The sequence below is a fragment of the Oenanthe melanoleuca genome, chromosome 2 (genome assembly GCF_029582105.1).
Source record: "Oenanthe melanoleuca isolate GR-GAL-2019-014 chromosome 2, OMel1.0, whole genome shotgun sequence".
Taxonomy (NCBI): domain Eukaryota; kingdom Metazoa; phylum Chordata; class Aves; order Passeriformes; family Muscicapidae; genus Oenanthe; species Oenanthe melanoleuca.
In genome coordinates, this window is record NC_079335.1 from 39057543 (window position 1) to 39077863 (window position 20321).

General features: G+C 43.1%; 1 protein-coding gene across 2 annotated transcripts in view; it reads right to left on the reverse strand.

Annotated features, from left to right (window-relative positions):
* Positions 1-634: 634 nt before the first annotated feature.
* The window catches only part of RGS20 (regulator of G protein signaling 20), a 35208-nt gene continuing 15521 nt past the window's right edge, over positions 635-20321 (reverse strand). The window contains exons 1-5 of one of the 2 annotated variants that reach the window (XM_056483324.1): positions 18225-18342; positions 9580-9728; positions 5427-5513; positions 4361-4595; positions 635-3135 (exon numbers count right to left, since the gene is read on the reverse strand). In XM_056483324.1, the coding sequence (XP_056339299.1) occupies positions 2947-3135; positions 4361-4595; positions 5427-5513; positions 9580-9728; positions 18225-18323 (759 nt within the window). In that variant the 5' untranslated portion in view covers positions 18324-18342 and the 3' untranslated portion in view covers positions 635-2946. Of the gene's footprint in view, positions 3136-4360; positions 4596-5426; positions 5514-9579; positions 9729-18224; positions 18343-20321 lie in introns of those variants that run through there. The other variant, XM_056483325.1, reaches the window with a different exon arrangement.

Here is a 20321-nt window from a genome sequence, read left to right on the forward strand (position 1 = left end):
TCTTATGTCAATATGATTATTTTCTCCTGCTAGTCATGTAACAGCTTGTCTGTGGAAACTTTTCCTTTTCAGTGCACTTTGCTTTTGCCCTGAGAGGTTTATGCACCATGAGCAGGTATACAGTAATGAAATGTAATTAAAAATTTGTTGTCTGTGTGGGTGGGATTTTGTTTTCATCTTCCCCCTCCCCTCTTCTTGCCTTCATGCCATCAAATCCAGCATTAACCAGCCTCAAAATAACAAGATATTTAGGGGAGTGGGCTGTTTGGGTTTTTAGGAGATATTCTCAGGATATCTAGGGATCAGCATTCTGCCACTGGTGGTGGGTATAAGCTTAAGCCCAAAGCACAGCATTAAGATTTGTTAAGATATTTCAGGAAAGAATGCACATTGCAAATGTCAACATATTGTAATACAGAAGTAAAATGAGTATTGCCTAGAGAATTGTAATTGCTTAGAAGTTGTGGCACATGGAAAATAAGCTTAAAAATTATTACTTTCTTCTTTTAATAATTTGTTATTAACCATAAATAAAACTGTCCAAATGGATATAGTTCTCTCACCCCTCTAACTTCATTGCATCTTTTTTTTTTTTTCTTGCAGAATAATAGAATATGTTGTTTGATGTGGACTATGAGTATTCAGTCTGTCTTCCAGCTTTTAATGAAGTATCTTTGCAGAGAAGAGAGATAACATAAAAGAAATTAAATCCTTCATTTTTTGAGGTGACATACTTTGAGGCTTTTTTGATGTGTGCATATGATCTTTCTAACAAGCTGAATTTGACCTAGTTAAACTTAATTTGTGAACTTAGAGGTTTAGAGCACTCCTACCCACCCTGATTAAAACAAACACAGCATTGTCTGTTTGACTGCAAGCTCCCCATGAGTGCTGCCTTTTGAAGATACCTAGTTTGTTTTGTTGAAATTACTACTTACATTGTAATAGTTCACATAAACTGAAACAGTGTATTGGTAGTGCTTTGGGTGTGTTAAATAGAAGCTCAGTTGAGGTAACCTGCATTGATAGGTTCAGCAGTGACAAGCACTAACTGAACTGTCTCTTTAGTGGTATATGTAAGGTTTCCTCTTAGCTCAGTCATCCAGCACTGTGCTACAGTGGGCAAAAGCATTCTGCTTTGCTCTCTCTAGTTTTTTTTAGTTTACTTTTTTGTACTGACATGCTGAACAGTGTTTTGTTGTTGGAAGGAGATGATGAAAACTGGTCATAGAATGATAAATGATTTGGGTTGGAAGGGAAGGTACCTTAATCTAATACCAACCCCACTGGCAGAACACTTTCCACTAGACCAGGTTGCTCAGTACCCATCCAGCCTGGCTTGATCCAGCCCATAGCACTGATAAATTACCATGCACCAGCTCTTCTCCTGTGGTGCTATGTACTGAAAAATTCAAATTGTTATGTTCTTCAAAGTGCAAATGCAGTAAGGGCACAACCTGTCTCCTGCCAAGTGCATTGAAGGAACAATTAAATTGATCTCTTAAATTCTGTTTTGTTTTTCCCATTTCTTTTTTTTTGTTAGCAAAAGTTCCCATTTTGTATTTTCCATAATGCTGAAATTAGGCAAAGATTAGGTTTCGGAAACATTACAGTACACATCACTGAACTCTGCCTGCCTGCTTCTCCCTTCTAGAGTTATTTTTTTATTTTTTTGTCTTTCTGTTTCCCATATGTCTTTTTGAAACCTATATGTGTCATTTGGCTCATTTAAAGAAATACACAGGAAAAAAGTACAATTCAGTGGAAATCCGCTATAAACTCCAGAGTTTAATACAGTGGAATTGTAGTGAATCTTGTAGTTTAAAAGAAAGAAGACATTAGAGTAACAGATTTACAGATAGTTTATGTGGATTCAAGTTACTTTCTTCCAAGTATTTCCTGTGATTACTGATTTTGAGATATGACCAGGAATTAAGTGTAATGCTTTGGGTATACTGTAAAATGAACATGGTTTATAACTGGATAGAGCTGGTGCTGTAGGACAGTCTGAAATAGTGCTGTATAAGAACACAAGTTCCATCTTCCTGCTTTTATTAAGTAAATTGTGTGTATATCTGTAATGAAAACTTTACAAGATCTGTCAGGGAATGGGAGAATTTCGTATTTACAAACCCAAGCTGGTTTGAAATTGCTGTCCTCTTGGGAGCAAATAGTGAAAGGTTTTACAAACACCTACTGAGGGAAGAGAAAGAGATGTGAGAATTCTTGTGCTTTATTTTGGAATTTGAATGCCCAGACTTGTTTTCCTTTGAAGTAAATAATTTGACTTTATGAGCATCAACAAAGGGAACTTAATGATTTCAGCAGATTCTAGTACTAAAATAACAATTCTTCAGCAAAGGATTTTTTTTATAAGCAGCATTATCTCAACCAGTAGCTTTCATAAACTTGAGATTGAGATTGCCATTCCAATTCCATTCCATGTATGCATTAAATATACCAAAAACAAGTGAAGTATACCTGTGCCAGGTGTGATGGCACTGCCTAGAGTAACACAGTATTGACAGTAATATTTTTACTTTGGTCACAGTGTGGATGGGGAAACTGGTTTGGTTTTCAAGAAAATTCTAACACTCCACTTAAAAATCAGTTTTAGTTTCATGCTCAGTTGGTATTTGCACCTCAGACATAAGTTGTAATAGCTTTGTGTCTGAATTGTCTGCTGTGTTTGAAAAAATACTGCAATTTTGAGCAACATTTCTTCTTTGTTCTCTTCATTTCCTTTTGCAAAGTAATACTGAATTTAATCAGAAACTGTACTTAGCTGATTGTGTCAGAGCTTTGTGCGGATTTAAATTATTCAGTCTGTAGTAAAACTTGCCTGAGTTATTTTCAGGTAAATATCTGATAAATTCTAAATTCCCTGTGGATTTCTGTAGCCCAGAGTCCCGTCTGTTTTAAAATAAATACAATTAAGAAAAAATTCTATGCTTCAATGGATTTTTCAGACAAGGACCGAAGCAAGTCCTTATAAATAGCAGAGTTCATAAACCGTGGGTAGGAGTCTCTGTGCATTAAGGTATAAATTTGAAGCTGTGCATCATCAAAGGTGTGCTGTGAGGGTTCCAGCATGTTTCGGTTAATAACTTCTCTTACTCTGGAGTCCAGACTGACCTGTGTATTAAAATAGAAAGTCATGTAAATAGTAGTGGTGAATAGTACAGATGGGGTCTTAGTTTTATTGGTTGAAAAAGCTATTTTTTAAAGCATATCAGCATATTGATGTCCTCCAAGACTGTAAAAATTGCTAAATATACTTATGCAAAAAATGATTCTGTTAAAATTTGAATGGAGTAATATCTTGAGTATGGGGAGAGAAATGTTCTCATTGAGGTGCCTTATTTGAACAAGACTGTCTGCAATCCCATTATTACCAAGACCAATGGGTTATTTCCAGACCAACTTCCTGCTTCGTAGTAGAGAGCATTTATAATGTTTTGTGACAGTTCATTTCCTGGAGAGTTAGTGCTGTTGTAAAGAGACTGAATTTGGAGTAAGAGTATGACGCAGGTGGACAATGTAACCTGGGAAGCTGTTGCTTAATCTAATTGCTGTTAAAAAGCAGAGTGAATTGATGTGAACCACAGGTAGGGCTATATAATGATTCCATACAACATACAGAAATGTCTTTTTTTTTTTTTTTTTTTTTTTTTGCAAGTCTCTAGTGTCTGTAGAGAGATATTAGTATTGCAGAAACAGACTGGGTAGATTTAAACAGCATTTTTGTAAGTACATAAGTATAGCTGTCACCAAAAGAAATTAAATTGCAATTTTGCAAGGATGTTGGAAGATTTAAAATTCCAGCCTTCTTGGCAGGATTATATTCAAACTGTACTGCGGTGTCTTTGAAACTTGACATATTTGCTAACAGCAATGTGACACGTAGTTTTGAAAAATTTGGGGAAGTCATTGTGTTTGTTCTATGCTATATTTTGTCAGCTTCTCTTTGAGAAATAACACTTTATTTGTGGTTGCTGTGCTTTTGGAGAGACACATATACCCCCTTCTGAGTGTAGCGAAAAAAGGAACTGATTTGTCCAACAAATACAATTTGAGTTGAGCAAGGATAATTTGATCAGCCATATATTTGTGCCTCAAACTAAAAATTCCACATCACCATGCCAGGGTAACATAGGAAGAGCTTCTTTAAAACCAGTAAAAGTAGTTTTGACCATCTCACCTTAACGATGGGTGCCCTCTTCCCCTAAATATCTACCTGATGGCAGTGGAATGGGGGGAAGGGGAAAGTTCTCCTTGAGTATTGCTGTAGCTTTAAACACACTGTTAGAACCAACTATGCAAAGAAACATCAAAGAATAAATTAGGGAAAGCAATATACCTCTTTTGGAGAAAGGATAGAAATATAATCTTCATAAATTAGTCTTGCTTTTTCTTCAATGACACTTTTGTTGGATTCTTGTTTTAGTTCCTCACAGGCCATCCAGAAAAGCATGTTTTCCTCGCTGAATTCTGTTCGTAGAAATTCACGAAAAGCATTTCTGCCAGCTGGAGTAAGCATCAACTTGTCAAATGATTGAGCCCAGGCATTTACTTCTTCAAGAGTGGGAGCAGGGCTTAAGGAGGAAGAAGAGCAAAGGAAGAGAGAAATGAATGATTGTTACTCAAGCTGTTTGCAGCTGGCAGGAGGCATCTGCCATCACAATGGAACAAAACTGTAAGGTTCATGGTGTTCTGATTCCTTGGGAACTACCCAAGTGCAAACTCTTGTAAACACGTTTATAAGACTTTTTTTGAAAATGTACTTATCAAAAGTTCTGATGCAGGTGATTGCCTCTGCTGTGATGCAGAAATTGCAGTTTACTGCTCAGAATAATTGCAGCAAAGAAGTACCTGTGCAACAGCTAGGCATTTTTTTCTATCCCTAATATTCCATGTTAAATTATGGTTAAAAACTGAATGAAAATACATATAAAGAAGCAATGATTCAAGAACTCTGAAGGCTACCTACCTGTATGTTACTATTTTGCAGGTGCTTTTACCTGTTTGAGCATTTCTGAAGAAACTGTTGCCTGACTTTTTGGAGGTTCAAAGCTCCACTTTATTAAGGCCAAATGCTGCTTGTTAAGCTCTTTGCATACTTGCTGGGTGGGAACAGGATGTATTTTTAAATTATTTCAGGAGAAAGGGAGACAGTTTACAATACTGGTTTTAATTTGTCATGAGAATGAGGATATGCTTACCTGCTGCAATAAATAAAGCAAAAAATTGTAGATCACACCTTTGGTTCATTAGAAGGTAAAAAAACAGGCAACTTGCAAATTGAGTGTAAATTTAAAGTAGATAATAGTTGTTTTCATATTTCAGGTAAATCATTGCAATTACTTAGTATGGTTTATTGGGTTTGTTTCACTTTAGCTTGACAGAACACTTAATAAAGACCATACCTTTCCTCACAGTTAGGAATACCCTCTGCTTGGAGTTCATGAGATGTTCTCCTTGCTCTCTCTTCTTCTTGATTTCTAACAGTAAGACTACAAAGTAGCAAACAAAGTTTTAGTCAATTTAGAGAAAACGGCTGAACATACACCAGATACTTTTCATTCTATACTAAAAACCAAAAAAATTCTAAAAGGACAAAAGCTAATGATAAGCACATTACCCATAGTTATATTCTGACCTTAATTTTACAAGTGTATAAACCTTGAGTGTAGCTGAAAGCTGTTGAATATTCTATAATAAAGATTTTCTACACAAAGAGCATAGTTCCATAAAATATCTCAAGTTGAAGGGGCCCATAATGATTGTTAGGTCCAATTATATATATATATACACACACATACAAATGTATATATATATATATATATATATGTACACATGTATACCCTTTGTCACATACCAGATCTATTCTCCATTGTACTATGTATGCTTTACAAGTGCAATGCTTTAACTTTAGCTGGACCTGATGCACTGGTTTTATGTGAGTTAGATTTCAAGGTAGGTGGGTTTGGATTTGTTTGCATTTTTTTTTCTCCTTGGCTGTGATGGAGTGGTGATACCATGTTACAGGAAAGCCAGAGTTCAGAAGTAGGACACAAGATTTAAGTGAGTTAATGACTTCTGTATGTGATGATGGAAGGGCAAGCATCTTTCAAAGTTCAGATGTAGATGCAGCCAGATGTAGATACAGATTGTGTGGTGATTGATTGCATCTTAGAAAATTTTAAATACATGCTTAAAATTGTGAGGTCTGGAGCACAAAGAGCTCCATATCATTGCTGAATATCATTTGGACTATGTCTGAATGGAAACACTTGTTTGTAGCATTACAAAAACAAAGTTTGCTTGATCACTGACAGTTTTTGATGTCCTGTGTAAGAGTAGCTGTAAACTCCTGCTTCTTTCATCAAATGTTAGTTAAAATAGCTCTAGTTTTTAAAAAATTCTCTTGCAGTTGTAGATGATTCGTTTTCATTTGAAACTGGTTTTGAAAATATAGATCTTTTTTTTTTAGGAAGTGGGGACTACATTCTAGTTCATCCAGGCTATGGTAGCTTAGTGAGAAATGCATGTGCATATAGGAATGCAGTCATAATCTCTAAAGCTGATTAAAATATGTCAAGAAGAAAAGGTCCCATTGAATAACCTGGTTTTTGTATGAAATGGGCCCTCCAGCTGAAACAAGGTAACACAGTTGCTATAACTTCTAGGGAAATATCAAACTTAATTTCTTCATTGCTATCTTACCTTTCTTTCATGCTAATGTTCCAAGTTTTGCTGCCTTAATCCCTAAGAACCTCATTTATCTCCAGGAAGGTTTTTTATTAAACCAGTGGATTTTTCTGCCTGTTTTTCATTCTAAACTCTTGGCCAAGTCTTATTTGCACTCTTGTTATTTACTGGGCATCTCCTTCTCTGTCTTTGTCTACCATTAGTCCATAGTCTGCAGAGACCTACATTTTTCTTTGCCATGGCAGTCCATGTGTTAAAGACATAGGAAAGCTTTTGTATTGCTAAGGTGGAGAGTAGATACTGCAAACAGTTCTTTCAGCAGTCTCTGAATCATATGTTCAAGCCAATGAAGTATCTCAACTTACCTTTTCAGGAAAAAAAAAAAAAAAAGTAAGTAGTAATTGTAGTTCTTTATTCTGATTGGTTATATGAGTCTCAAGTCTTTATTACCCTTTTTACCAGTGGTTCTGGCCTTTTTTGAATATGTAAAGTGATATGTATTCCCCTCACACAGACAAGAAGTGATACTCTTGTCAGACCTATTTTTGGATTGAGGGGAACCAACAGACCCATAGAAAGGAATAGTCTTCATAGGATAATGCACAGAAAAGGAAAAAGACCAAAGAAGTAACAAAAGCTTCCCTGAAAGAACATGCCATGCTTCAGAAAATTCTTACAGGCAGTCTCTCTCCCTGGAAATGTACAAGTAAACAATAAAGAGACTAGTGCAGTACTGTATCCTCTCGGGATCTGTGAGAGTAACAGGCTGGAGGCTTGGGTTTGGCTGTAGGAATGAGCACAGGCTCTGAGCATCCAGCTGAGAGACTCATTTCAGTTCATTCTAAATCTACTATTAAGAATATGCTGAATATTGGATGTTCAGCAGCTCAGCTGCATGACTCATGGAGACTGTTATTTTTATTCCTATTCATAATTTTTCTGTTCCAAGAGCTTAGGCTATTTTGAGGAAATGGTCTATGAATGGAGAATATAAATAGCTTAATTATGGTTTGTTTTGCATTTCTTGCTACTAGAAAACAATTGTTTAAAAAAAAAAAAATCAGAAATTATTTTAAAGCTGTAACAAGCTGCTCTGTTTCTGAGCCTGTATTGGTTTCCCAGATGATTCTGAAATGCAAATAGGAATTTTAAGCATCATGAAATTTGGGTACTTTCACAAACCCTATTGAGTAAATTGCGTTCTTTCAGTTGTTTGAATAGTGAGATGCACCAAGAATTACTATCCTGGAAAATATCAGATAAAATCGAAAAAAAAAAACCAAAAAAAAACAAAAAAAAAAAAAAAAGACAAAAAAACCACTTTAGCAACAATTTCAAAGGTAAAATGCAAATTTTACATACCATGACTTAGTAGATAAAAGTGTCTTATTTTTTCCTTTAATGGAAAACAATTTTTGTGTAATGCTGCTCTGGACTGAGCCACTTGCAACTGCCCTGGGCAGCTGTTAAAGCGGCACTGGAATTTCTATGGGGTGTTTTAACATAGTTGCAATAGGTAGCAAACCTATTTGCTACTGATAGCAAATTGATCCTGTACAGGCCTGTTAATGTCTCTCTAAATTCTTCCTTGGTTTACCTCTAAGTCCTTGCTGAAAAGCTTGGTAGGATAAGATCCAGAGTTCTTGGCATCTCACAAAAAACCCCCAAACCTCCAAGCAGCATTTTGTCCTTGCAAAATAATCACTATTTGCATTAGGGAGGGCAGAATTTTGTGTGTCTTGGCTTCTGGTGAGCTGAGTGCCAATAGGAAGGAAATGATCAGTCTGTTCTTCCCTTGCCTTCTGATGGTGATCTCCAGAGCATTTGCCACAAGGCACTGTTGGAAAACAGCATTAGTGGAACAGATTCCTAGCCCAGGCTATAAGGTTTTTTATCACCATTTCCCATCACCTCAGTGCCAGTTTTGCTTGCTCTGAAGTGTTTATGTTGTGGATAGTGGATTTCTAAGCATTCCACTTGCTGTCAGTGTTTTGGCTGAACTCTATAGCTGTTTAAGACTTTGTTTATCTGAATGCAAGTTCTACACTCATCTGTTAAGTAACATTTTGCCCCAAACAGATACAGGGCTTTTGAGTGTGGGAAGATTTACTTCAGTTTTGAATGAAATCACTTGGATCTGGAGGAGCTGGGAAGAAAGTGAACACATTGTTAATTTAAAGAATCAAGGAATTCCTTCTTTTTTGCTGTGATTGATAAATTTTCTTCCTTAACAGGAATGGGACTTCCCTAATGCGAGCTTTTCTGAATTTTTAATTCTTAGCTCTTCATCTTCAGCAGATGCACCCAATGTTTAAAGTTTCTGGTCCCAGTGATTACCTTCATACAATTTGCAGGTGCCATGAGTTGGCAGGACTAATTAATGACAGCAGATCCAGTTACCTTCAGGGGAAGAGTGCTGAGCACCTGGTTATTCATTTTCTGACCTACAAATCTTTCCACCTTCTCCTAACTCCATTTAACACCTTCAGTGCTGCTTGTCAAGGCCTAAATCTAAAGCTGTGACATATTCTGGTATTGCTTTTAGTTTTTAGTGGGAGCCTTGGTGAAGCTCAGTGCTGAGGAGACCCTGTCCAGCACAAAGCAAACATTACACAGTATTGACAAAAAAAGAACAATAGAGATACTGTACACATAATTCTTTTAAAAATCTGTTATTTCAATGGCAGGGGAAAGAAGGAGTACACTGGAGTAGAAGGTTGTGTCTATTAGTAGAGCACAGCTATGTCTTTGTGTCCCAGAGCTGCAGAATTACACAAGTGCTTTCTTTGCCTGATGTTGTCCTATGCAGCAGCTATGTGTTCCTTCCCTGCTATTCTGTTCCCTGGAGGCTTGAATGAGGTGGGTTACCATGAGCAGCTGCAGCAACAGCACCAACAAAAGCAGCAGGCATTGGAGCCTCGGTTTCCCGTGCTGAGCTGAGCCTGAGCAGCACCTGGGGTCTCCGGGGTCGCAGCCATCTGCCGTTTGCGCATCTCCGTCCTCTCTGATCCCATGGGCTGCAAGCAACAAAGCAACGGGCGAGTAAGAAACAGCTCCCTCTTTTCCTTTTTGTTTGCTTTAAAGCTCCTACCCAGAGGTGCTGAAGGCCACAGCCTCAAAGGAACTGAAAAGCTAAATCACTGATTTTACCCCCATGGAAGTTCTTAGGTGTTGAGTCCTTTGGAAGATTGACTCATTTAAGTGCTGTGATGGAAGGCAAAGGGGAAATGAATTCTTCATGTGCCTGGGAGTACAATGAGAAGGGAGTGGTGATGCAGAGAACAAAAGATACAAATGAGGGGTCTTGGAGAGCTAGAGCCCTTGGCACAGAGGTATATAAGGCTAGGAGTTGAAAAGGGTTTCCTGAGGTTTTGTCTTCAAGGCCATCCTAAAGAGAATGGTACAGAACAGAAGTAGTTAGGGCCTCTGTTTTTGTTTGGTTTTTTTCTTTTTCTTTTCTTTCACCTGATTAGCCAATATACAGGCTTCATAAATCTTGAGTGAGACACCTGAGCTCTCCTGAAAATCTGGCCTTTGGTGAATATTGAGGATATTTCAAACCTGCTGGTTCCCTTTGTAGCAAAATGGGAAGGGCCAGTGCTCATTTCTCCATTAAAGATCTGACTGCCACAGTTTTAAAAAATGTTTTTTTCTGTGCTTCTTGTGAAGATGAGGAGGAATCACAAAACTAGATGATAATAATTACATGGTTTTCACTGAGACCCCCAGCTGAAGACAGCATGAAACAATTTTTGGTGGATGCACTGGTTGGCTTTTTTGCACAGTTGTAGGAAGATTTTTGGAGACTGCATTGTGCAGATAGGTGACATTGATGAAATGACAAGTCCCCTTGAAGTCCCTGTTTGTTTCTGACCTATTGCTGAGCTTCACATTTGCTCTACAGCACTTAATAGTGCTCTCCCTGTTATGCTGAAAGTTGTGCCATATGTAAGTGACAGATGTCTTTGAGAGATGAAATGCTAGCTTGTACAAAGATGAATATGGCTTTCTTCATTTTATTTGTATTTGATTTTTGGATACATAGCTAGTCATCCTCTGTCATGAGATCCCTTTGTGTGTAGGTTTGTTTCAGATTGCTAAATCTTCTTTGAGGCCATGACAATTGTAAGGGAATTAAAATTAGCTGCTGCCAATTTTGAGTTCTTTTTAAAAATATATCAGACTTGAATCTAATGAGATAAATACTTGGGGGTTAAAAGCTGCTTTCCTTTCTAAAATGTTCATCCAGGTTTAGGAAATGCTGTTGTTTTAACTTGAGGGGGAATGTACAGGTGGCATCATGGACTCGACAGAAGTGTCAAGAGAAGAAAGAATGTTATTTTAGCAGAGTGCAGCATTACATTTTGCTGCACTTTGGCTACTGTGATTTTTTTTAATGTTGAATTTATTTCTGTCTTGTACAGCTTAATAGTTTTTGTATTTGTGAGAACCACCCACTCTCCCAAGAGACAAATGCATGACACGGTAGCAGAAGATGCACCTGTGTAGCAGGAGGAATAAAATACAAGAACAACAATACAGATAGAAATTATAACCCATTTTGAAACTCTAAAGGCCCAATCTGACAAGCAATGCCTAAATGACCAGAAATAGAAAATCAGAAAAAGAACATGGCTTCCAACTGCCCCTTCCCAACCTTTCTTGTTTCAAAATGTGGAAGGATAACTAAAATGTAAAATGCATTTGTAGATGCAGATTATTTCTTTCAGCTTCAGATTCACATGAATGGAATGAATAAGTATTAATTTCCTTCCAGATACCTATACTTTTTTAAATGGAGCATTTTCACCTTTCAATTAGATAGTGATAGCTCTCCATTTTTGGAAGGATCATACATCTAACAATATTTTAGGCTGCTTTGGACAGTAAACAATTATTATTGATTAGAAAAATGTAACTTGGATTCAGACATATGCTGATTATATAGCCTGATACATCCACTCTTACTTCTGAGATGTTTTATGTTCACACATTCATATCTCTAATTCACATTAACAATGACTTAGTCTGGGCTAAATATGATCCAGGGTCAATGTTAAAGGATGGCAAGGTAGATAGCTGAGCAGTGGTGCAGGTTATTACAGAGTTGTAGAAACTCCTTTGGTGCACACAGTATTAAGTCCCATAGGACAAAACTGTGTCAGGCTGGTCAGGGTTACAGAACAAGCAATAAGTGATCTGTCTCAGCATTTTTTCCTAACTTCAGAAGAGCCTTATTTTATGTATGTAGGTATCTTTCTGCTGCTTCTTATTTCACTGTAGGGCATGGAAGTTTTCCATCACACTTCACTGCTCCTTGCTGCAACCACCAGAGCTGTGTGATGAGCCTTGCCAGGCTGGCTTGAGTTGTGCTGTGTGTAGGAATGGGTAGGAGATCTATTAATTACTCCAGTGAATATTATTTGTAGGAATTAACAAATTTCCTTGCTCCTTTATAGTACAGTCCACATTAGCAACAATTTAAGGAATTGCTTGATTGATTTGTGGATCTGTGGGAATTGAGGTGGATATTATTTAGCCTTCAGTAGACTACTTCAGGCTCCTTCAGGGCAAAAAGGAGAGGGTGTTTTTAGACCTCATAGTGAAAAGATTTTCTGTTAATGTAATTTTACAGTTATTAATTGTTGGGACATCAGATTTCCAGACCTCTCTGAAGGTGCTATGGGAATTAAAAAACTGTATGAGATCCCTCTGTACTGGATGTTCTCTGCACTTTGAGAACTGGAGTCTGCCTTCTCTGTCCCCACCATCTGGAGCAGGAATGTCCCTTGTGTGAAAAGGGGTTAGAGAAGAAAACACAGAAGATTAGAAAACTGGAGATGGACTGCTTTCCTGTACATATTTTCTGAGGAATACAAAAATACTTTTAGGCTACTGGTGGAACGATGTAAGATACCTTTAACCAAAGGACTTCAACCCCTATCCTCTCATGCTCTGTTTATACTCAGACTGAGTATGGTTTTAGCCAATTGCTGTAAATAACATGAGTAGTCAGTAGGGTCTAATTTTACTAACATTGAGTCACTGTGAGGAATCAAATCCTTGAACTGGACAGTCAGTGTCTAGATGGCAAGAGGGTTCTGTTGCACAGGTCCTTGTTGTGGTGGTTTTGGTGGACCACATGAGCTCTGGGATTACCTGCTTTACTGCTCAGATCCTTCACATAGCTGTCTCATTGGCCTTGGGACCACTCCAGCACATGCATGATCCATCCCTGGTGATTGTCTGGAGCTACAAAACATCTTCTAAATTGTGTACATGAGTTTATCCTGCATGACCATTTTTGCATCTTTAGGAAGCTGCTTCTGACTGCAGGCAAGTGATTGGCCACTTACAAGTCTCCTCTAGCTACCTGCAGTCTGTGCAGAATTGGGTTTATTTTGTACCTTTGGAGTTCCTGGATATCCTCCACCCTGGGTATTAATCAGCACACTGGAACATGATTGTCTAGGTACAGTGGTCCTGCCTGGAGGAATCCACAATACCATCCAAATTCCATCCAAATTGGAGAGTGCCAATTAGTCAAATACTTAAATGAGAACAGGGAGTAGGAGTTGAGGTGACCTGCTTGTCTCTGGTTGGTTCATTGTTTCAAGTCAATCAAATGTAGCATCTCTGCAGATGCCTAGGTGCAGAGTCTCTGCATCTCCCAAGGAAAGAGTTGTCCTCTATGTAGCACTAACAACAAATTTAGTCCATTATAAAACTGTCCCTAAAGAGCAATTAAACAAAAATAGAGGAAAATTAGTGGCACATGTTCTTGCTTCTTATCCTGCTAGATAGCATCTATGAATCATATAAAAAAAGTATGTGCTCATATTATTGAATGCTAATAAATAATTTTAAAAATGTCCAAGGATTTAAGGAAGCATCTGAGATGCTACTTTTGACAATAGTGGCAAAACCACTGTATGCCTTAAGAATAATGAGGTGGTGAAATAAGAATGCCTGTCATACCTTTGCCACTCCAAAGCATACCTATCTGACATTCAGATTATGAAGCATTCTCCATTTCTCCTTATAAACACAAAGGAGTGTAAAGGTCGGGAGTGAAAATTATTTCCTTAGTTAAAAACACCTCAAGTGATATTTGGCTTAGTTGTAACATTTATAATATTTGCTAATTTCTCAGTGTAAAGGTGGGCTACCAAGAAAATGGGATTCCCAAAGGAAAAATATTTAAAATCTAAGCCACAAATGTCAATTTAAAAAACAAAACTAAACCTCAACCAAATAAAAAAAAAGGAGCCTCAAACCCAGGAATATGCAGAAGATTGTAGGTCAAATGTTATACTTTTATCCCCACTTTATGCTAAAGCACAGTGACATTTTTTCAGCTCAGAGTGCAAAGATTCTACTACTTAAAATTAATTACTGAGATGTAATGTTTCCTCCTTGTACACACCTCAGCTTGTCCTCAGGGCTGATTTGCATGGCCACAGCATGAAGGTTCCCCAAAAATCCAACACCCTGGGAAGCCTTGTGCTGGAACACCAGCTGACAGCCACTTGGAGTGAGGGCACAGATGTGGATCATACAGTCCAGTTATTTTTCAGTAAATACTTCAGGCCTGATCCAAACTCCACTAAAGCAATGAAAGCCACCTCTTGGTGTCAGCTTTAGGTGAGCTTATGTAACTCACAGTTGCTGCTTTGACTTTGGATCCTCCCAGTAGTGATAACCAGTGAGTTGGAAGAGATTCTGTTCTTATCTACTAATGTCATAAGAGGCTTGCAACTGGGGTCAAGTTCCAAATAAATCTCTAAATCTATTTTTTAACAATTCAGATATATTTGGGGTTGCAACAAACTCCCACTGAAGCCTGTGGCAGTTCACTGTCAACTGAAATATGAACAGGAAACTTGATTCTCGTGCTTCTTCCTTTTCATTGACAAATGTGACAAGCAGGCTTTCTGCATCAAGCAGTGTGCTATTTTAGACAGAGAAGAATTCTAATATATGTTAATGAACTCGCCCACACATATGCACATGCTTTAGGCATAGTTGTCAGATTGCCCACTTAGTAGGTTAAGAGCAAGAGCTCCTGAAAGTTATCTTGTATTACTGGAGACAGGGCATATTATAGTGGGGTGGCTGAAATGGTTGAGAATTTGTGACTGCAAGACAGAAGTTAGCAGAAAGGAGCCTGGCAGCACATGGAATAAACTAGCTTTTTATGTCACTGCTGTGCCCAAGTCTATTAAAGGCTTCAGTGGATGAAGCTGCAAGTGAAAGTGTTATCCTGTAACTAACAGCTCTGGGACACTTTCACATCAAATATCCAGAAACTGAGTACCTTTGCATGTTCTACTTAATTTATTTTTCCAGAGGAGCTCAGAGGAGCCAAGTTCATCTATCCAGCTGAAACCATTGCTTTACATTTCAAAAGGAATGGCTCAAAGGGTATCACAGCCACATAGAAACAGGCAATGGTGCCTTGATCATGTCACCTTTAACAGGTGTTTTTCTACCAATGCCTTAGATGTCTTCTGCTCGTTTTTCTTTGGTATTCAGTTCTGCCCAGTTTGCCACCACATGAGGCCACTCTCTGCAAAAACTTCCTGAACTAAAGAATTTCTCTGAGTAAAATCTGACTTTCCTGTTAGAAACCCAGTTACTAGGGGCTTCAATGAGATTTTTGTGGAGTTTTGTTTGTTTTTGTTTGTTTTAGAGAGATGCCCTACATCTCCCTGGGATAAAGAATTTCTTTAGTTTGGATTTTATCACAAGAGACTTCATATACTAGCATGTAATTAGGAGGGTCACAGTCATTATTTCTCCTGTAATAAGGGAAAGACATGAAAGAATTCTTTACCAGTTGTATAGAAAAAGCAGCAAAAGCAACCTGTTGTTTCTGTCCAGCTGATTATATGGATGCTATGACAGTGGAGCAGGATGAATGTAAGTATGGCTATAACTTCATCCCATGCTGAGTCCTTCACAAACTAGGTCACTGCAAACTGCAATTAAGTTAAATCAGTGTCAGGATCTTCTGCTCTGTACAGCACAAGCTGTCAGAATCCCTTGCCTTGTCTTCTGTGGCAGCTGGGGCCAGCCTCAGTGGATACATGTCAGTCACACTGACTGATCAGCTCTCTTGGAAGAAAAACCAACATAAAACCCCACAGGCTTCTCCAGCACTGGGATTTTTACCACTGCTTCAACCCTGCTTTTGCTGGCTTTGATGTCAGAGAACGTACCTGCTTCTAGTTATTTTTATGCCGCTCTTTTTAAGAAACAATAACATTTTAAAAAATCATTCATCCTAATATCTTACAAACCTCTCTACTATGCCGTGAAACTGGTGCCTGTAGCAGTTTACTCTGCTCACTCCCATTATCTCCTCCTGAGTGCTCGGTTGCAATGTGCTTAATTATGAATGGCCTCCAAAAAGCCCGTTTTACTGTACTATGAAGTGAGTCATATCACACAGAAGCTCTGACAACTCGCATCGGGTACTGAAGGCACATGGCGCTGTGTTAGTCAGTGACTCATTTCACATTGTACTCGGCGCTGAGATCTGACTCACATTGAACTGTGTGAGAAGCTGACTGACATTGTACTGGTCTGAAAGCTGGTTTGAATCGGGATGACTCACCCCGGAGTGCATTAAGCGGTGATTCACACACTGTTTCCTATTGATTCCGATTGTCGCGATTCACTTCGGATTGTACTACGCTGGCATCTGCTGCTCTGCAGGGCAGGCTCTGTGATAGCAACGCTCTGCCTGGAGAGCTCGGCTGTAGTGCCAGCCGGCAGCGTCAGCCAGGAGGAGAAGCACCAAAGCCAATTTAATACTGAAGGAAGGTCGGAATTTGGCTTAGCACACATTCACTTTGGCAGTGACACTTTGTGAGCATCTTTGCTTCACCTGGTTTTGGCAAGTTTTGAGAACAGCAAGTAATGAACCTCTAGCTAAGAATTCTCTTAATTCTGAATGCCAGGAGATCTCCAGCGTATTTCCAAGACTTGCTGTCTCCTTTGTCACTTTTCTTAGTGACAAGAAGATGGGATGAATTTCTGTTGCTTATATGCTTCAAGTTCATCAACATTAGACCTGAGCTCCAAGAGAAACAGGCACCCTACAGGAACCTGAAAACTCCTTCCCAGTACTTTAAGCTCTGTCCTCAGATATCACTTCTCACTCTGAAATATGTTCATTATTCCAAGCGAGGGGTAGAGAGGTGTATAAGAGTTTAGGTGATGCTTCCATTATTAAGTATTTGGGACCCAGAGTAAAGATATCAAAGTAAGTATTGATGTGAGGAGCAGGTAATAAAATTAAAGGGGAAATAAAGTAACTGTTCTCTCACCTTTGAGCATTTTATAAAGCATAGTGCTAGTGTTATGCTCAGCTGGCTTTGAGTTTAGAGACACACTCCTAATTCTAATATGACGTTCCTAATTTTAGGAACCACAACTAGGAATCTCCTAGCGGATAATGATTCTGGTGTTCCGTTTAGTCAAACTGGTGTTTACTGCTTCTGGTCCTGTAATACAGCAGTGGTGTAGCTACCTCCACAGCAATAGCTCTGCAGAGCACTGGATTTGATGCCGACATTCTGTTTGTGCAACAGAGGTACAAGGAGACTCCCTGCCATTACGTCATAGCGACAAGTGCCATATGAAAAGTTTTCATTTTACATTTTCCGACAGCAAAAATGAAATAATGGAACAGTTGCATCAAGTAAATTACACCGCTATTAAATTACTGCAGGTCCTTACTGGAGTGTACAAGGATAATCTTATTTCACTTTCTGTATTTGTGTCCAATTTTCGCTACAAGCTTTTTCTTACCCACTGACATTACCTAATGACAGAGCTCAGGAAGGGCTTTCTCTTCTCTAAGGATGCTTGATGAGGCAGGCTGGTGCTGGAAGACTCTACGGAAGCACTCGCCTGTTGCTGCTTATCTCTCTAACTTGTCAGGGGAGCCCCGGGCTCCGAGAGCAGCCGCCCCGCGGGACCCTTCACTGTGGGGCGGGGGCACGGGTGCTGCCTCACCTTGGGCCGATCGTGGGACGAGTAGAAGGGCCCTGAGCGCATGGCGGGTGCTACCTGCGCTGGGGCAGGGAGGTGGCGCGGCCCGGGCTGCGATCCCGCCCCAGGAGGGATCCTGCCCCGCTCCCGGAGCCGAGCTCAGCCGGGCGGGACCCGGCTCTGAGCGCTGAGAGCGCTCCCGGGCTGCAGCTCCCGACCCTCCGGGAGACCGGGGGAAATGCCTTCGGCGCCGAGTCCCTGCCGGTCCTCCCGGGGACGGCGGCCACAGCCGCTGTCCCGCCCCGGCCGCGGGGGCCACCGCTGGCACCGCCGCCCGTCCCGTCCCGTCCCGCCCCGTCCAGTCCCGTCCAGTCCCGTCCCGTCCCGTCCAGTCCCGTCCCGTCCCGTCCCGCCGCGCCCGGGGCGGCTCCCGCTGCGGCACGGGGGTCGCGGCTCCCGAAGCGCGGGATGCGGAGCCCGGCTGCCGCCGAGCGGGACCGAGCGCTACTCACGGTGTCGGCGGCGGGGCCCGGCCGGGCGAGCTCGCACGCTTCCCCTCCAGTCCCGGCGGGCTGGGCGACCGGCAGCGGCGGCTCGCCAGCCCCACGCATGCGCCCGGCCCCCGCGGGCTCGTCTCACGGCGCGGCCGCGGGTGGGCTCGCTCGCCGTGGCCGGAGCCGGAGCAGCGAGGCCGGGAGCTCCCCGCCCCGGCACGGCCCGACGAGCTGCGCTGCTGCCGGGTCGCCCCTGGCGAGGCGAACACCGGGGCTGCTGCGGCTCAGAGCCGGTTTGCAATGGGATTAAACGCAGCAGTGCCCGCACCGCGGCGGCGGACTGGGGAGGGCGCGGGGGGAGCCATGGGACAGGCACTGCAGGGAGAAATGCCGGAGAGATCGGCGTGAGAGCGTGTGTGTGTGCGTGTGTCTGTGTGTGTGTCTGTGTGTGTGTGTCTGTGTGTGTGCGCGCTGATGGGAGGGAGTGGGAAGGGCTTGGAGAGGCGGCGGTGCCGCCGTGGGGCTCGGTGCTGGTGCTTCAGTGTTCACAGATGCCTTAGAGGAGAGCAGGGCTTGCCAGCCCGGCGCTGGAAACATGCTCGCATTTTAAGTAACTGCATGTTAAGATACACGTCTCCCCTCCCCTAGCCGCCTCCTGCCTTCCAGCGGTTCTCCCGCTGGCTCTCCCGTTCGGCGGGGCAGGTGTGACACGGCTGCGGCAGCGCGGCTCCGTGCGAGGCGTGTGCCGGGGCGGCCACGCTGGGCGCTCACCCCGCTCCTCAGAGCAGCCCCTAGGAACATCGCCACGTTTAGGGATTCTCCCCCTAAATGATCTGCCACCTCCACCCCCGAGCAGCCGGGCAAGGGTTAACGGGAGACTGCGGCTTGCTAGCACCTCCGCCGTCCTCGGGCAGACCGACACTGTCCTCCCGTGAAACCACGACTGATCGGGTGTGTGAACGCTCTGCCGTTCCCGGTTCCCGGAGCTGGGTACCCGGTTGCCGTCGGGGCTGTTCCCTTCCCGCCGCAGGAGCCGGGGGCGCTGGGGATGGCGAAAGGAGCCAGCGGGTTTCGCTGCGGAGCCCGGGGCTGTGCGCCCAGCCCGCCCTGCGCTCCCCAGGCTCCCCCGCCGGTGCCGGCTGCGGGCACGGGGGCGGACAGCGCTTCCCGGCGCGGGAGCGGCAGGAGGAGGAGGCGGGGTGGCCGCGGCCCCGGGAGCGGTACTCACGGCGCCGGCAGGCTCGGGGGCAGCGCGGGGCGGCGGCGCGGCTCCGTGGCACGCCGGGCATCTCCGGCGCTGCGCGGGGAGGCGGCGGGGCGGCGGCGGGGCCGGGGCCGGGGCCGGGGCCGGGGCCGGGGCCGGGGCCGGGGCCGGGGCGGGGGCCGGCCGAGGCTCGGCCCAGCGGCCCCGCAGCAGGGCGGCCAGCGGGCAGCGGGCGGGCGCCCCGCTCCCGGCCAGCAGCGCCGCCAAGGCCGCCGCACACAAGCGGGGCTCCGAGGCGGCTCGACGGGGCGCCGAGACGAAGCGCGGGCAAGGCCGGCGGGCGGGGAGCTGCGGCCGCAGGAAGGGGCTGGAGAGCAGAGCTGGCAGCGAGGCGAGGGGCCCGGCGGGCCTCGGAGTCTGCGGCGAGCGGGGGAGGTGTGGGAGCGGAGGGACGGGGCGGGAAGAGAAAGGGAAGAAAGAGAGAGAAACACAAAGTGAGCATCACCGAGGGGCAGGCGGGGGCCCAGCACATCCCACAGTGCTAAGATGAGGGTTGGAGTGGTGCAGCCGTGAAATCACACCTTGCTGCCCTCGCACCTCCTCTTGCCCCCACGTACACTCTGTCCTCTTAAATTTTCTAATGAGGTCCTTCAGGTGGGGGCTGGAGGACAGCTCTTGTACCCAGCCAGTGCCCACTGGGGTTTGGGGCTGGCCATAGTGCCAGAAGAGCACGAGGACGAATTTGGCCACTTACAACCTACATCCCAAAAAATCCCAGCCCGAAAAGCCACCCGCAGACTGCGGATGGAGCTGCGGGGCCGGACAGAGCCATTGCTGCCCGGAGCTGTCCAGGGTCCTGATCCTGCCCCGCCGCCTCCGCCGTGGCCGGGTCGCTCGGCGGGCCCGCCCTG